Raw genomic sequence first — 18,429 nt, 5'->3', positions numbered from 1 at the left:
TACCCCCCAATAATAGCATCTCATATTTCCTGAGTTTTTCAGATGTTAAAAACCACGACCAAATAGAAGAAATTAACTACTTGATGACCATGACCATATAGTCCCTAGACCTATTGGAGCCTAAGGATTGATATTGTTAACGCTTGTGACACCACCTTGGTACCTCACCATCAACCAGTCAGAGAACTGTGCCTCAGATGACCACATTCCCTGAGATGTCCCTCCCTCACCTGGCCTTTACAAATGCTTTGCTGGAACCCTGTGGGGACCTCGGGGTTTTTGAGCGTGAGCCACCCAAGCCGCCAGTTCTCCTTGCTGGGCCCTGCAATAAGCCTTTCCCTGCTCCAAACTCTGATGTTTCAGTTTGATTGGCCTCACTGGGGGTCAGGAACATGAACTTGCATTCGGTAACAAACACACACTGAGGCTTGTGGACATAGGCCACTTGTCCAAGAGCTTCGCAATACAGTAAGTCCTCTACATATGAACGAGTTCTGTTCTGAGAGTGTATTCCTCAGTCCAATTTGTTCGTTAAGTCCAAAGTTAGCCTAGGTACCCAGCTAACACAATCAGAAGGCAAGCTGCAATTTCACTCATGCCTGATGTTGACGGAACCCACGTTTGCATCTTCGACACAACTTGAAGGTTCGTTATGTAGGGGACTTACTGTAATTTGGGAAGCAGGCTTTGAACCTGGTGGTGTGAGCCTGCACACAAGCTCTCACCCTCCCAGCTATGTGTTGTTTTTGTTTTTGCTTTCTATTCAAGGCAGATGAAATTGCTCATCAGTATAATTTGTTTTGAGGCAATTGTAGATTCACATGAAGTTGAGAGAAATAATAATACAGAGAAATTCGTTGTTATCTTTTACCCAGTTTCCCTCAGTGGTTGCATCTTGCAAAAACAGTCATTCTGTATCACACCCAGTATATTGACGTGGATATCGTCAAGATCCAGAAAGTTTCCATCACCACAAAAATGCCCCTTGTTGCCCTTTTATAGCCACATCCACCCCTTCTTTATCCCCTGGCATTCACTAATCTGGTCATTTTTATAACTTTGTCATTTCAAGACTGTTTTATAAATGAAATCATGCAGTGTGGAATCTTTGGGAGTTGGCTTTTTTCACCCAGCATAATTCTCGTGAGGTTCATCCGGGTTGCTGCAGGCATCAGAAGTTGGTTTATTGTATAGCTGACTAATGTTCCGTGGTCTGAGGGTACCACAGTTTGTATAATATTCACCTGCAAAGGCCATTTGAGCTGTTTCCAGTTTAGAGCTATTATTAATAAAGCTGCTATGAACATTAATGTACAAGTTTGTTTTTTTGCGGTATGCGGGCCTCTCACCGCCGCGGCCTCTCCCATTGCGGAGCACAAGCTCGGGACGCGCAGGCCCAGCGGCCATGGCCCACGGGCCCAGCCGCTCTGCGGCATGCAGGACCCTCCCGGACTGGGGCACGAGCCCGTGTCCCCTGCATGGGCAGGTGGACTCTCAACCACTGCGCCACCAGGGAAGCCCCATGTACAAGTTTTTGTGTGAAGATAAGTTTTCATTTCTCTGGGATCAACCCCAGGCGTGCAATTTTTGCCTCGTGTGTTAGTTGTGTATTTATATGCAGTTTTATAAATGAACCTGCCAAACTGTTTTTCAGAGTGGCGCGTGCACTGAAATCTATTCTTTTATACCTTGTTTATAGCTTTTGTGTTTACAGATTTAACATTTGGAATTTATACTTCCCTCAAGTCACACTAAAGGTTTGATATCAAATGCAGTGTGTAGTGGTTTGGGGCCTGGAGTTGAATCCTGTATTTTCCAAGGCTCTTTTTCTGGACTGAGTCACTTAAAAAGCAGCCGAGCCTAGCACTCTGCTCAGCTTTCATATCATGGCAAGATTTTATTTTTCTCTACTTATTAACTCTATCCTGTATGTTGAAAGGATATACTTTCTAGGAGTTTTTAATGGTTATCAATTAAATAATGCTTTTTGTATGTTTAAAGGTACACCCAATTCATTTTATCCTCAATTATAGCCCTTCCAATATTTAATAATTGAACTCTTGAAAGTATTATATTAAGTCTATAACTAAATACTGGTGCTATTTTATTGCAGTAGCTGTTTATGTAGGTGCCATTACCTTGCTCTCTTCCACTGAAATTTGTTTGTAGATGGCTCCTTTATAAGTATCCCTTGTAAACACCTCTTGCAATAAATGGATATCTCTAGACATTGAAAGATAACCTCTCTCCAGCAGGACAAATCAAGTGTATTTGTTTCTTAACCCTTATAAATCATATCTCAGCTTCAGTGCTTATGGCTGTTGTATTTTTCCTTTGGTGTGTTTTTCTGCATCATTTCTGGCTTTGCTATTTGATTAGTCCTGTAGTGTTTTGCTTTTTTCTCATTTTCAATTGTTTTTTCCTTCATAATTAACTTTCCACTTTATCCTCCTAGTTTTATTTTACTTTCCTAATCCCTCCAATCTTTATGATATCTCAGCTTACACATAGTTCAACAATAAATTTTTTAAAGTTGCAGAGTATATATATGCGTAGGTAAAGCTAAGAAATGAATATAGTTTTTATGCATTTTAATTTCCAGATAAGTCATAGGCAGTTAACATCATAAGTTATAGGAATTCAAAAGTTAAGTTTTAAAAGTTTAAAAATGAGTGCTCAAAAAACTTGAGATTGTTATGAACAATCAGAAGTTACCTACTGTTTTTAACAATTACAGATAAGCTGTGTGATTTTCATGTCATCACTGGATATTTGTCCCTTCATGGACTGGAATTACCAAGAGAGAACCACACCTCACTAAACCTTAGGGAACTATACTTTCATCAAATGTATTGATCTTCTCAAGCAAATAAAAACCTTATTTCTTTGTTAGAAATGAGTGTTATGTGCCAAAGAGAACTGTAATGAACACCAAAAAGTCATCAATTAGTAGTATGATATCATGCATAGGAAGTGCGCAACTTGATGAAGAGTTCTCAGCCTTGGCACTGTTGACATTTTGGACCAGAGAATTCCTTACCGTGGGTGGCTGTCCTGTGCATCCCTGGCCCCTACACACTGAATGACAGTAGCACCCTCCCCACAAATCCTTATAATTAAAAACATCTCCAGACATTGTTCTTGTTTGGGATGGGGGTGGGGTCAAATCTCCCCGGTTGAGAACCACTGGACTCAAATAAAATGTCATTCGAAAGAAGATGGCACCTTATACAAGATTGAGACATTTATGAAAGTTTCCTCATTGGCTTCCTGGTGCATGTCAATAGATTAAGTTAAATGTAATTAGGTAATAAAAGAAACAAAGTTTACTTCTTCATACCGTATCTCTCACATGAGTAGACAGCTTGGTATTTGTTCCTCCTTCTGCCCATGGAGGAGTGAGAGTGTGTTACCCAAAGCTCCACCATAATACCATGTGGGGCAGGAAGACGGTATTGCCCAGAACTCAGATGCCACATTGCACAGCCTGATGGTCTTGGGACCCAGGGACAGGTTCAGTCTCCTTGGCCTGGATCAAGTTATGGCTCAAGCTGAGGACCCTCCAGGAGACTGAAAGGAACATGTTCTGTTTTTATTTTTGTATCAGATTTACTCTTTAGGCTTTTGTTACTGCTAGATTTTCTCTGTAAAAACTCTGAGCCTAGGGATGGACATAGGCTTATCTGCGCTAAAATAGTAACATAAGGTACCCTGTATCTTCCTCACTCCTCATCTCTGCCTTCCTATATGCTGGATCTTTTTCTGATCTTTTCTCCCCCAGCAGAACTTACGACCCTATTTATTGTCCATTCCTTCACGACTTCTGTCTATGAGTAGTGACTCTTGTTACATATTTTCAGGTAAGGAGTTAATAAATGGTAATGGCTTCCTGGGTTACCCTCCCAAATCAGATTTAATTTTTGGTAAACCTGAGACCAAAAAGTCTGAGTGAAGTGGAAAATTGTAAACTAGGGCACGGCCACTGACAAAGATGTTTTTGGTCAAATAAGCCCTTTTGTGCTTGTAGCACATCATAGGGTTGTACTTTGTTCGAATCCACACAATGAAGATCCTGACTTCAAAAGCCTGGAAAGTCCCTTATTTGATTGAGATAAGGTCCAGTCCAGTATCTCATGCAGGGAATTATGGAACAGATAACATTTTGTGGGCATGAGGGATGGGGCATGAGCTCAGATAGGCAGATTTTAATTCCTATGAGAAATCTGAATTGTCTTTGATGTCCTGAATTTTTTTATCACCTGTATGTTGTCAAGCCATCAAATTTCAGGAGTTCATGCTTTGAACCATCACTTGAATATTCTTGTCACGTCCTCACTGAGAGTTTGAACTCTGAAAGACTCTCCTAGCTACTTGTCTCTCCTCCACTCCCCTGATGCTGCCAGACTAATTGTTTTAAACACAAGTTTTGCTGAATCACAACAGTCGCCAGTGGCCCTCCACACCTGGCTCCATTTTGTCTATTCAACTAAATCTCCTACCCCTAATACAAGAATCCTAATTTCCAGCAGACCAAGGTTTTTTTTTGTTTGTTTGTTTTTTAATTAACTCCTGAATGTACCAAGCACATACCTGTTCTGTGCTTTTCTTGTGTTTTACATTTTTATGTGGGATGAAAATATTCCTTCTTTCCACCTGATGATATTCTTACTCATTGCTTCAGGTTCACCTGAAGCCCACCTCCTGTGCAAGGCTATCCATAACTCTTTTATTCCATATTGATCTCTACTTTTATTCTGAAAGCATTGACTACAGACAGTACTCATTTTGGCCCTTAGCAATATATGTCTTTGTTCAAAGTGGTAACAAACAGTTTTGTGTGTACATTTTGCCTCTTCATCTAATTAACAAGTTCCTGGAAAACAAGTGTTCTGTGCTTTTTATATTTCATCAGGATATATGAATAACAAGTAATCAGTAAGATTTATATAAATGGCTGGCCAGGCATTGGTTTTCTTCTAATTCTATTTTAAAATATTTTAAAACCAAAAAGAAACTGATCACACCATGTGTAATCCCAGATTAAAGTTCAGAAGGATGGACTTTCTGGATATCAGAAAAGGAAGGTGTATTTCCTTAGATGAGAAACTAAGGTTAGAGGTAACTTGGAAAAGGAATATCAGCTAGCAGTCTGTGAACGGGATTCTGTTTAGCTTCTTTGTGATAGATATGTGAATTATGGTATTATTATTGCCACTTTGGATATGAAATGTATGTCATATTGAGCTACTGGTACTCATTTTTATGAGTAAATGTAAAAATAACAGTTGACATGGATTATGAAACATTTTACAGAATTCTAACTGATCTTGATTTCCTTCTTTTTAAATACCCAGATACCTCTCATCCCTGCACGAATGGGCATTTGAAAGTGCCATTGTCAAAGGTTTGCAAGCATGGAGAACTCATCAATGCTTTCCTCCTTGAATGACGAATGTAAATTAGACAATTACATTGAACCTCACTACAAGGAATGGTATCGAGTAGCTGTGGACACACTGATTGAACAGGGGTTAGAAGCATACCAAGAATTTCTTGCCAAGGAACGAGTGTCAGACTTTCTAGCCGAGGAAGAAATTAATTATATTTTGAAAAATGTTCAAAAAGTGGCACAAAGCACAGCATATGGTACTGATAATTCCTGCGATGATACCTCATCTTCAGGGACTTACTGGCCTGTTGAGTCTGATGTGGAAGCTCCAAATCTTGACTTGGGCTGGCCGTATGTGATGCCTGGACTCTTAAGGGGTACCCAAATTGACCTCCTCTTTCATCCACCAAGAGCACAACTACTTACAATTAAGGAAACCATTCGGAAGATGATAAAAGAAGCAAGAAAGGTAATATTTCTATTTATAAATGAAAAATTTGAAATGTGGAAAATCACCAGAGTAGTATAACAGACATATATGTTAATAAAAGAGTCTCTATATGTATAGACCATGCCTATTTCAGGAAATATGTATATGGATACGTAGAAAGGTTGTAACTTCCCATACCTTGTAAATATCTGAGAGAGTGGTGTTGGGTTCCTGCTACAGGTGGAGATTTCCTTCTCTTCATCACGTACATGAGAGATCTTCACCCATGAAGGCTGAGGTGTATGGACCAGAAAAGAGATGATTTGATGTATTCATAGCCTAAATCACTTACATTTTCCTTAATCTCTGAAAGGAAATATGTGGTTGGCAAATCCGGTGAATTTTTCTTTGTTCTTAACAGGACTGAGCCCTAATTCTTGCTCTGGATATAGTTTATCCTATTAAATAAAGCATAGATTTTCTTATTTATTTCCTAAGTTGTATGAAAACAGTGAAAAATCAGGCTTGATAATGTAAAATTCTAAAGTAAAGTCCTGAGGTGCTTAGCATTTTAGGGCCTCTGTACTCTCTCTTAAATATTTATATTGGTTTATAAATCTCAGAAATTCTATTTTAGAGCTCAGATAAAACTGTAGAAATGTTCTTTTAATCAACATAATAAAGCTTCTTGGGAGTTTTCTATGTACTCACCACCATGATGGATGCTTTGGAAACTACAACAAAATTTCCCAGGCTGTTTATTGAGAGTTTTAAAATATGTGAACAGGGCTTCCCTGGTGGCGCAGTGGTTGAGAGTCCGCCTGCCGATGCAGGGGACACAGGTTCGTGCCCCGGTCTGGGAAGATCCCACATGCCACGGAGCGGCTGTGCCCGTGAGCCATGGCCGCTGAGCCTGCGCGTCCGGAGCCTGTTGCTCCGCAACGGGAGAGGCCACAACAGTGAGAGGCCCGCGTACCACAAAAAAAAAAAAAAAAAAAAAAAAAAAAAAATATGTGAACAAAACGTTATGATTGTTAACTACGAAGTGTCTATTTCTTAGTTATGGATACTATACAGTATAGAAATTTAGACCTAAAAGGGGCCTTGGGATGCACACATACACGGCATTGCTTTCTTTCATGTCAACAAGACACAGAGATGCTTGGGAAAGCATGCTTTTATGAAGTACAGACATATTAGACCCTTGAAACCCACAGGGACACGGTAGTTTAGAAGACAGGCAACTAAGAGCCTCCCGTTCACATTAGGAAGACACAGTGTTCCAAGGCTATTGTCAAACTCAGGCTTTGCAAAAGTAAGGTGATTTTTTTTTTTTCCCCTGGACCTTTTAAACTCAAATAACCTGACCTTGTAACCATATTAACTCCTTTAGCAGGGTTACATCAAGGGAGCACTAATCTATTCCAGTTGTTAAAAATTAGCTATAGAATCAGGTACACGGTAGGTGTCCAAACTTTCATTGAATGAATTGAACTGTCAGTTCAATTTTCTGAATTGAACCATAAGGATTTTTAAAACTGGACTATCCTGTGCTCTGAGAACAAAGTATACAATTGTATTTTGTGAAACAACAGAAGTCAAGAAAATATATGAGTCCTTGTAAAGGTAAAACAACAAATATCAAGTATGAACATTTGTGAATTTCTGCTTGGGGAGACAATATGTTTTTGAACTACAGTGTTAACTGAAAATTGAAAAATACATCAGTGAAGCTTAATATTTGTTATTATGGCAAACTTAGTAGTTATGAGTTCATTAGCCTGCACCACAGCTAATCTCCTATGGGGCATTGCATTTCTGTGGCACAAAATGAAATTCAGGAGCTAGCATGAGTTCTTGGGCTAGCACTTACTGGAAACTGAACATTAGTCATGACCATCTGATGTAGTTTTCTTTCTAATGTGGCAGCTATTTATTTAGTGAGCCTCTAAAAGTAATATCCTCTGCCTGGTCATCGTCTGCTTAGAATTCCTACTTGAATTAGCAAGCTGAGGAACTCAAAGTCCAAACTGTAAAACAATAATGTGATGCTTTGCTTCTCTTTCACCAAATCTAAGTGGCATAAAATAAGAAAGAATTCTACCTTTATACATACCCAAGGTATGTATATTACCTTGTATATACATATCCAAGCTGAATTCAAAGAAAGAGAATTATTTGAACTTTATAAGTTGAGTATACTGAAATTGAATATAAATCATAATAGATTACTTAGTGGTTTTCTTTCCCTTTTTTTTTTTCCCAAAAGCATTGGAGAATGTGTTTGTTTCTAAACAGATGCAATAAATATTGAGGTTAAATGGGCTATAAATGCATGGGATGTATATTTTGTGAATATTTTGGAAATTTCTTCATATGTCACTATGTTAATTTAAGGATTTTTGAAGGATCCAATACTCCAGAGAAGAAAAAGTTATTGATCACATTTTTACAAAATTTTAGACTATTTAGCCCATAACTGAACAAGGTCCTGTGAAAAATGTTAAAATAAGAAGAGCAAATATTATTATGAAATACCAGCTTGTTGGAACACGTTGCCTTTTAAATATTCTGCCTGCTTTTCATGACTATTATTTATTCAGCAGGTAAGTTAGGCTCTTGTAAACCTTCAGAATCAAGCCTGTTAGTTATTATGATAAATTTCTTTTTTCTGAACTATTTTCAGAGGACAAATTCTCTTTATTGGTAACTCTTAATGAATTGTCATGACAGGATAAAATGTATGAAGAGGATGATCTTTTTTTTCATAAAGTACTTGAATAATGTTTATTTTAGTGAATAGAGTGAAGTTTTTTGCCTCTGTGAAATTATTTTGTTAATCAACATTATGAAACTCTATGGAGCTATGAGGCCATAACAAGTAGAGCTAAGAACCAGCAAAGCAGAATCTAGGAAGTGATCTCAGAGAAGAATTTAAATTCGTTTTCACTGCTCTGTTTGCAATTAAGATAAGGTGCTTATGAAAATAAATGTCATATAATGGAAAAAAAATCTTAAAATAATAAAAAGAAGCCAAAAGCAGTTTTCTTAGAGGTCCAAACATTTGAAGTCTGCTCATAACCACTGAAAATATTTTGTTTTTGAATTTCATTAATTTATATGCATTTGTTTTATTATCTCTGAATCTTTCTGTTTTTATAAGCAGGATATAATCTTTATAGTATTTCAAAAATCCATAGATTTGTTTGTATTTGTTCATTTCATTTATGTCAGTTGTCACAGGCTATTCAGAGAGATTTTTTCTTCTTCTTCTTTTGTTTCCATTTCTTTCTTTTTTTTTTTTTTCTTTTGTATATTTGCTTATTTGGCTATTTGACAATTTTCCTTTGGGAAAATCTAATTACAGGTAATACCCTGTGCCCTAAAATGGTCTTATTTTTATTTACTGGCTCTTTCCTGACTTCCTTCTATTTTTCACTGTGTGGTTGACATAATTAAATCTGGTTCAACTTTATAAAGTCTGATAGCATCTAGCAAGACTTTTCCCAGGTAATTATCTGTCTGTCGAGAGGTGTTCCCAAGATGATATATGCATTTATTCCTAATTACTGCTACTCCCTGTTATGAAAATGTCCCCTCTAATTACTTTAAAAAGTCATCTTTCACTAAAGTCATTTTTCTTCTGTCCACTCAGTAATAAATATCCCTAAAGTAATCATTTCTGGTAGCCTTGAATATGTAAATGTTTAACCAGAATGCTGTTGGCCTCTCTGTTTCCTAATTCTAGGCTAGCATCTTCCATGAGATGTGACTCTTACTCTTGTGAAATATGGAGTCGAGAAGATACATAAGCAAAAGTCTAGTGAGAATTAGGGCAGAAGTGATTCCTGAGGTGCTCTGTCCTGCATCTCCTGAATTCAGATCTTGGTTGCTTCCTGAGTCACTGTTCCTAGGCATGTCTGTTACGGCCTCAGAATTCTTAGTAATACAGAGAAACATTTACTACCAGGTGGCCCATTGCCACAAAAGGGAAGGTGGACTAATGATGGGGGCTTCTGGGATTTGATGGGTGTTATAAAAGTAGCACTGGACTAGAGGCTTGATAGCTAACTAGTTATGGATTGAACAAGTCATTGTACACCACAGGTATCTTCACTTGTTTAATGAAAGACATGAAGCAAAGCATTTTAGGGTTTTTTAAATCGAATGTTCTTATCCAAATCTCTAATACTGCTTACCACCTCAAGGGTATTTCAATATGTTATACTGAATTAGTTCATTATATGAATAATAATAATTGTTTCATAGTGTGTCACTTTCATCACTATTACTTTGCAGCCATATCCTGCCCAGCTAAGTGGTATTTATGTGTTTGTCAGTGCCCTTATAAGACTAGGGTTATCTCTCTCCTGATAGTCCCAATTTTTATTAAGAATTTCCTCTCTGCACCCTCCCTATTCCAACACAAAGAATATTTCTTTGTTTAAATTTGAGTCAAAATTAGTTTCTTCCAAAAAATAGCTTTTGCTTAGTAAGATTTAATGACATTAGTATCCCATGACATTAATTTGAACAGCTTTTCTTTGAATAAAATGCATTATATGTGTGTGTATATACCTGTGTGTGTGTGAGTGTGTGTGTGTGTGTGTGAGAGAGAGAGAAAGAGACAGAGAGAGAAAGAGAGCGAGAGATCTTGTTAAAAGTCTTTTTAAAATTGTACTGACTTTACCGTGTTAACTCTCACTGTGTCTGCGTGGGAATACTCTCTGTATGCCAAACTCCTGGTTCTCTACTCCTATCCTCCACTACTAACAATAACCCTGATGATTTTAACACAGTTACTTAAGGGAGAGGAAAGAGTAAATAAGATGCTCTTTACCCTTATTGCAAAATAGAGTTTTGAGTTTCCTTGATTGACTTGATAACTTTCACAGGCAGAAAGCTGCAGCCTCTTTTAATTGACAATTTCAAATAATGCTCTTTTTCAAAGAGACTTCATGGAATGACATGAAGGCTCTGAATCTCAGAGTCAGTTAGGGCTGGGTTGAATCCCAACTCAAACAGCTGTTTGCACTAGACATTATACTACAAACTCTCTGAACTTTAGTTTTCTCATCTGTAAAACGGAGATGCTAATACTCCATAGGATCCTTGCAAGAGTGGAATGAATTGGCTGACATATCTACCATGACACCTCCACATGTTTAATACCCTGCGTGTGGTGTTGAGATGATGGTAACCCCTTCTTCTCCTCCTTCTACTTTTCCTCTTACTACATTACTCCAGACCTTTATTTTGTCAAAGAATCCATCAGCCTATATTTTTAAAATTAATTTTTATTGGAGTGTAGTTGCTTTACAGTGTTGTTAGTTTCTACTGTACAGCAAAATGAATCAGCTATACATATACATATATCCGCTCTTTTTTGGATTTCCATCCGATTTAGGTCACTACAGTGTATTAAGTAGAGTTCCCTGTGCTATGTAGTATGTTCTCATTAGTTGTCTGTTTTATACATAGTATCAATAGCATATATGTGTCAATCCCAATCTCCCAAGTCCTTCCACACCCTCCCTTCCCCCTTGGTATCCATACATTTGTTCTCTACCTGTGTCTCTATTTCTGCTTTACAAATAAGATCATCTATACCATTTTTTCTAGATTCCACATACATGCATTAATATACGGTATTTATTTTATCAGCCTGTATTTTTGCATCACTGTGATTTGGCATTTCTTCTTTAAAAGTGAGAGCAACAAATGACCAAGTCCAGTATCTAACAAGACAGCATCTTACCAGGAATGCCAGCCAGGGTTATTAGCTGTTGTTGAAATGACTCAAACCCATTTCTGAAATATCATGGTGATTATGTACACTGCATTAGCGATCTACATAGCATTTTCCCAGTATTACTGCTTAGAAAGTTCAAAATGGGAAAATTTTGATTCAACATAAGTTTGTATATTTGAAAATAAGACCCACTGTGAAGACAGCTTAGATGTATGAATTTTATACTCTGGATGAGCAGAAAAGGCATCTCTTTTATGGACAGCTATTCAGAGTTGAAGAAAAAATTATAAACCTGCTTTCTTACATAAAGATCCAAAGATCTGAAAAGATACGGAGTTCTGGTGAAAGGCTAAGGTGGAGGTAGGGGAACATTCTGTAGACCAAGAGGAAAAAAGGTAGTCATTCCATTTTCATCTTGAATTTTAAAAGTGATAATTTTATTAGATTTTTAAATAAAGACATTATACAAGGGTTCCATATTTATAAAAAAGAAGAGCAAATTTTTGTAAGTTTTTAAAGTTCATATTTATTATAGACCTGCCATTTAGGGTCAAAAGTTGGTTTAAGTAACTCTGAGTTTATGAACTATTATTACTTACTAAATATTCTGATGTAATTCAAAAAGTAATATTAGGTATATTATTTAAGGTCTACCATAATTAGTCTTAGATTAAAAGACTTGCTTTCCTGATAGAGTGGCTGTTTTTCTGCTCTGTGGAAGCAAAAGATCTGGTGTATGAAAAAATAAAAAAAATTGTTATATAAGACCTCCAGCTTGGTTTGTATACTAAAGTCATGTGTGATTTATGAGTTTCAGATGCTTTACCAGGCTATGTCTTATCAGGTAAAGTCTTAAATCACCCATGATTTTCATTTTTAACCGATTTGAATTATTATTATTGAATTTGGATTATTTCAGAGTGAGCATGATTTATCTGATTAAGGGAAATGTTTTTAAGACCATTTTCTGTTCTCAGTTTTTACCCTTTGGTACTCTTTAATTCTTTTTCTTTTCTTTTTCCAAAATAAGCTGTGAGAAGCAATTCCTGTAGGGACTGCATGTGGTGTGTACAATCTTTCTCTTGAACTTTGAGAGAGCCTGTTATTGACCATGGGACAAAATTTAGTTCTTTGTATTCTGGGTTCTCTGAAATAGTTTATTTTTTATGATAATTTGTTTACTCATTTTCCTTCCTGTCATAGGATTAAATTTTTTAAAACTTATTTATTTATTGAAGTGTGTAATATTTTTCTGATAATACACCTTTAGTAGTTTGTTGGAATGGCAAAGCTAATCGTAAAACATTATGATCATAAAACATTCAGTTTTCCTAATGTCTAAATAATACTTAAAGTTCATAGGGATAGAATTTAGCAGTTTTGCAAACTCAGATGCCTTTAGAGCCAAGCCAGAAAAATAACCCTGCAAAGGAGAACGGGGCAAGTAGTATTCCAATAGGAAGCTGAAGGAACATGGATGAAGAGAACTCTGTAGGCATCTTTGTTTAAAATGTTATACATAAAATGTAGTTTGCAGCTGAATGGGATGATAAGCTTAGGACCTCAGGTACACATTGAAGCATCTTATCAAATGTTAACTTCCATGAGAATAAAGGGATATAACTTTCTTTTGCTTATCTGTCCTCCTAATGAGATGTGAAATGTAATGGGGGGTTGCTATGGGGACCCTTTTGAGATGAGGGTGGCTCTCACACCAGACGGATGTTTGTATTCCAAGGATTCTGCCTATTTTCCTATAGTTGCCACAGATTCATCATGTGGCATATACTTTTATATCAATCATTCATGTCTTTTAACTAGTCGCTCTTCAAATTATCTTGAAAAACGTTGCTTTTATCATCAGGACTGGAACTAGCATCTGATTTTGAGTAAAAGATTTATCTTATGTTATCTAGTAACAGGAACACGTAATTTATTGAACACTTATGTGTCATGTACTGGTCGGTATTTTACATGCAGTACTTTAAACTGACCTTCATACCTTCCTGGAAAATAGGTACTTTTATTATCCATACTTTACTGATGAATAATCTGCTTTCTTGTGATAGGTGTGACTAAGTCAGTGGTCATGATCTAAAAGGGTCATAACTGGAAACTATTAATAGCTGCATATTCCCAAATGAAGGTTTTAGAAGACGTGGTTGAGAGGGTCTGGGATGGAGACCAGTTGGTGGGGATGTGGAAGCACTGGTTTCTAAATGGGCCATGTACAAAGCCATTGTGGGGTTACTGTTAGAAGTCAGAAGTGACCTACTGGAAATGACAGAAGGTTATGATATGTAGATGAGATGTAGCACCTAGAATGCAGACTAAATCAGGATATACTGAACAGAAACAGGGTCTCTGAGTTTCAAGTAAAGGAGACATTCAAAGAAGTAAGAGAAGGGCAGTCAATGAGGTTGTCCTCTGGCCTCTTCTTTGTTCAACTATGACTGGGTCAGCTAGCCTTTGGCCAGTCTTAACAGGTGACAAGCATGGCAAGCTACTCATTCATTCAGCAAATATTTATTTAATGTCGGCTGTGTGTCAAGTAGAGTTCTAAATTCTGAGGATAGGGAAGAGAATAAAGTACCAAAGAAACCCTATTTTTGAATGGAGCTTACTGACAAATAGGGAGATTTAGATTTTAATAAGTGTAATAAATGAGGAGTGCTATGGAGAAAAACAAAACACAAATATGGCTGGGTAAGGAGCGCTGATTGAGAGTGGTGGCAGGGGTTAGTTTGCGATTTTAAATTGGGTGTTCAGAAGAGGCCTCATCAAGAAGGTGACATTGGAGTCAAGATTTGAGGTAAGAAGGAATGAGCCCTGCATCTCTTTGAGGGCAGAGCAGACTAGACATAGGGTAAGCTTTAGGGCAGGGACATGCCTTCTTGTTTGTTAGAGGAACAGTATGGATGCCAGTTCCTGGACCCAAGAAAGCAAAGGGGAGATGAGTTAGGTGAGTTCAGAGAGGTATCATGGAGGTCCTCATGGACCATTACAAAGACATTGGCTTATGCTCCGTGTAAAATGGGGAGCCACTGGAGAATTTTAGGCAAAAGAGAGACATGATCAATTTGAAATATGCTTTATTTTAAAAGGACACATCTGGCTGCAGTATTGAAAATTGACTATAGGGGTTCAAGAATAAGCATAGCAGAGGCTGTTACAATAATTCAAATGTGAGATGATATTGTCTTAGATCACCAGGATGGTAGCAGTGCTGGTCAGATTTTGGATATATTTTGAAGGCAGTAAAATGTGGGGTATGAAATAAGTTGAAGAATATAAGATGACCCCAAAATTTTTGGCCTGAGCAACTAGGATTATGGCATTGTCCTTTGAGTTTGGCCTCGGAGTCATGAGAGAGTTGGAATCAGGAAGCAGGCAGAGACCAAGGCGCAGGGGCTTTTAAGTTATCATTTTCACCAGAGCCCTGAGATAGTTGACTGGTGACGGCAGCCACCAAGAGCAACATGTGTCTAAATAGAGATTAGGGTTCAGATTAGAATCTACATCCAGTGTGGCTGGACTTGGAAATAGTTCTTGTCCTGACCTCATAGGTGAGAGGCGGCCTAGGAAGTACCTGGATAAGACTCAGTTACAACAAAGTAGGTAAAAAAAAATACATGTGAGATAAGAAGACTGGCTGGATGATGACTCAGGACCTGATAAGTCAGGAGGTTATATAACCTGCTGAGAAGCAGAGCCTCCCAAAGGCAAGTGTTAAGTAACCCCATGTGCTTGTCAGGTGAGGGGAAAAACAAGAACTGGGAGGGTGCCTTTGGGACGTCACTTTCTTCAGAGGTCACCTTGGGTCATACATGTTGAGGAGTAGGAGATGTACTGTGGAGAGCTTGACATTTTAGACAACAGGGAATGTGGGGGGAGTAGAGTGGGGCTGGAAAAAGGAAGGCGGTGGGGGATGTGTGTTGAGATCAAATTGTGAAGGTCCTTCAGTCCAGCTTTGTGGGTATGGACAGTGAGAGGTCATGAAATGTTTCTGAGTAATACCATTACATCTGATCCTGGATATATTAACATTTTGTTGGTTAGTTAAAATGTAGAGGGAAATATAAAACAGTTTGTAGCATATGTTGGGATAATGCTCACCAGCAGGCTGATAATGGCCTGGAGCTGACGATGTCTTCTTGAAATGAGAATATACCTTCAATTTCCTGCAGGAATAGAAAACTATAACTACTTAATTCTGTGCCCTAAAGAAGGTGATTTGGGGGGTGGGTCTTAAAGCTATTTAAAAATGTCTTAATATTTTAAGTCAATAAAATTTATTTCTGTATAAAAAGTTTCAACTACATACTATACTATATATAGTTTATATGTCTTTATTGAATCCCTGCTATGTTCAAGACAATCTGTTAGGTCATACAAGTAGAAAAATAAACACTTCAAGTGGTTTAGAGTCTAATATTTGGGGGATGTGCTAAAAGATTTCTGGGAGATGTATAGATAAGAGGTTGAGGGTGTATGGACATTATGTGAGTGACCTATGTATTACAAAGGGGCTGGATTTTTTCCCCACCTTTTTACTCTGTGTATCAGAGTGTTATAGAGATACTTCCTGAAGTTTCAAAGTAGAAAAGTTTTGATGTAGTTGAAATGCCTTCAAAATATTTGCTGGCAGAGACAGATTACTAGTTCAATGATTGCATAGAATAAAGGTTTATTTTTTCTTATTATCAGAGTATACCTATTCCTTATAGAAAATATGGGGGAAAATACAGGAAGGGGTTAAGAAAATAAACTTTAGAAATTTTCTTCCCTCTAATATATAAATAGATGGATAGAGAAGTACATGTGCACACGACTGTGTGTGTGTGTGTGTGTGTGTGTGTGTGTGTGATCTCTGAACACCCAATATTAGATCGCTGAAATAGAATGTTCGCATGTAATATAGTTGAGATCATATTTGAAATTATGTATAACAATTTGCCTCCTGCTTTTTCCACTTAGGATTTTTCCCATAATAAAATACTTGATTTCCTGTGCTGATAAGCAAAGGCATATAGAACAGGGGCAGTGGAGGCTGCTTGGGTGCAGGTAATAAGGAAGTTCATTGTCTCTTGGGAATTTGAAAACAACAATAAGTCTGACTAAAAGGCAGTGTGTGCTTTTTTTATGACACCGTGTGCTGGCAGAGACCGTGTAAATAATATCAGAGATAATGTGCTCTTTCTCACCAGGACAGCCTCTGCTGCAGGCAGGGCGGATCCCTGCTACCTGGACCCGTACCTACTCTCCTCCCACCCCAGTACTGATATGATGAGCATCTCCCAGTAATATTCCTTTAGAAAGCCTTTAGAATTTAGAAATGAAGAAAGCCTCATAACTATTTTTGCATAATTATTAGCTACTCAATAATTAATCTCGAAGCTTTAAAAGCAGAAAAATCAGTAAGTGTACATTTTCTTTCCTTTGGGCTGTATTAATGTCTTATTAATCATAACCTATCAATTTTCCCCCTAAGAAGTCAAACAAATATTTTAAATAAGTAAATAAATGTGAAAATGCAAAAACATTGCCATTTGGCTAAATATCAATCTAATATGTGCTACTGGAAAATCCATAATCATGAGAAAAAATCAGTATCTGAGTCACAGTACATAGTCATACTCAAGCCTGCTGAAATTTGGGAGCAGTTACTTAAAAAAAGAAAAGAATCTCGGGTTAGTGACCATGTGGTCTTTTTACTAAAGAGCAGTTGGAAATTGAGAAAGTCCAAAAGTGCAAAATCACCCAACTGATTAATAACTCTCAGTACAGATCATGTTCAGGGGTCTTCCATTCCCAGACTCATATCACATTGCTTCTCTACTGAGAAGGAGAACTAAATTTGTTCATGACATTAATACTATCTAGCATTTATTGGCTGGTATGTGCCAGGCTGTGTGCTAAGCTCTTTATATGTATTAATATTTATATTCACAACAGCTCTCTCAGGTAGCTACCTCTGTTGCCTCCTTTCATGGGTGAAGAACAAAGAGGTTAAATAATTTATACTAGGATGTGAAGTAGGCAGTGCTGGTACCTGAGTCCAAACAGAGCACCTGATAGACCTTCCATGCTGGTACTAGGCAAACCACTGAATTCTCAGGACACTTTTGTACAGGTCCTATTACATTCGGGTCCTGATGATGTACCAGATAGAGTCCAGGTCAACAAGCATGGCGTATATGAGGCTCCTCCTGTTAAAGGTGGCTCCCGCTGCATCCTCACCTTTGTGCTTTATCTCCTTCCACCTCCCTCCTGTCACTTGACCCTGCAGTGTTACTTACTGCCATTCTGTGGGCCTTCCATGACAGCTTATTGCTTCCTAATTTTCTACATGATTATTCCCCTCCTTGGAACATCCTTTTCCATATTCTTTGCCTCCCATTCATCTTTTAAAATCCATGTTCGAGGGGGACCCTGAAGATGGCGGAAGAGTAAGAGGCGGAGATCGCCTTCCTCCCCACGGATACACCAGAAATACATCCACACGTGGAACAACTCCTACAGAACTCCTACTGAAGGCTGGCAGAAGACCTCAGACCTCCCAAAAGGCAAGAAACTCCCCACGTAACTGGGTAGGGCAAAAGAAAAAACAGAGACAAAAGAATAAGGACGGCACCTACACCAGTGGGAGGGAGCTGTGAAGGAGGAAAAGTTTCCACACACTAGGAAGCCCCTCCGCGGGCGGAGACTGCGGGAGGCAGAGGGGGGAGTTTCGGGACCGCGGAGTAGTGCACAGCGACGGGTGCGGAGGGCAAAGCGGGGAGATTCCTGCACAGACGATCGGTGCTGACCGGCACTCACCAGCCCGAGTGGCTTGTCTGCTCACCCGCCGGGGCGGGC

At 38.1% G+C, this 18,429-nt stretch overlaps 1 protein-coding gene across 1 annotated transcript in view; it reads left to right on the top strand.

The window, feature by feature from the left end:
• Window positions 1–5,414: 5,414 nt before the first annotated feature.
• Window positions 5,415–18,429, top strand: part of FAM83B (family with sequence similarity 83 member B) — a 71,804-nt gene continuing 58,789 nt past the window's right edge. Inside the window, exon 1 of the mRNA XM_032649504.1 lies at window positions 5,415–5,858. Within this exon, the coding sequence (XP_032505395.1) occupies window positions 5,415–5,858 (444 nt within the window). The remainder of the gene's footprint in view (window positions 5,859–18,429) is intronic.

The sequence above is a fragment of the Phocoena sinus genome, chromosome 11 (genome assembly GCF_008692025.1).
Source record: "Phocoena sinus isolate mPhoSin1 chromosome 11, mPhoSin1.pri, whole genome shotgun sequence".
In the NCBI taxonomy this organism is placed as follows: Eukaryota; Metazoa; Chordata; class Mammalia; order Artiodactyla; family Phocoenidae; genus Phocoena; species Phocoena sinus.
This window is presented reverse-complemented; position numbering and strand designations above follow the sequence as displayed.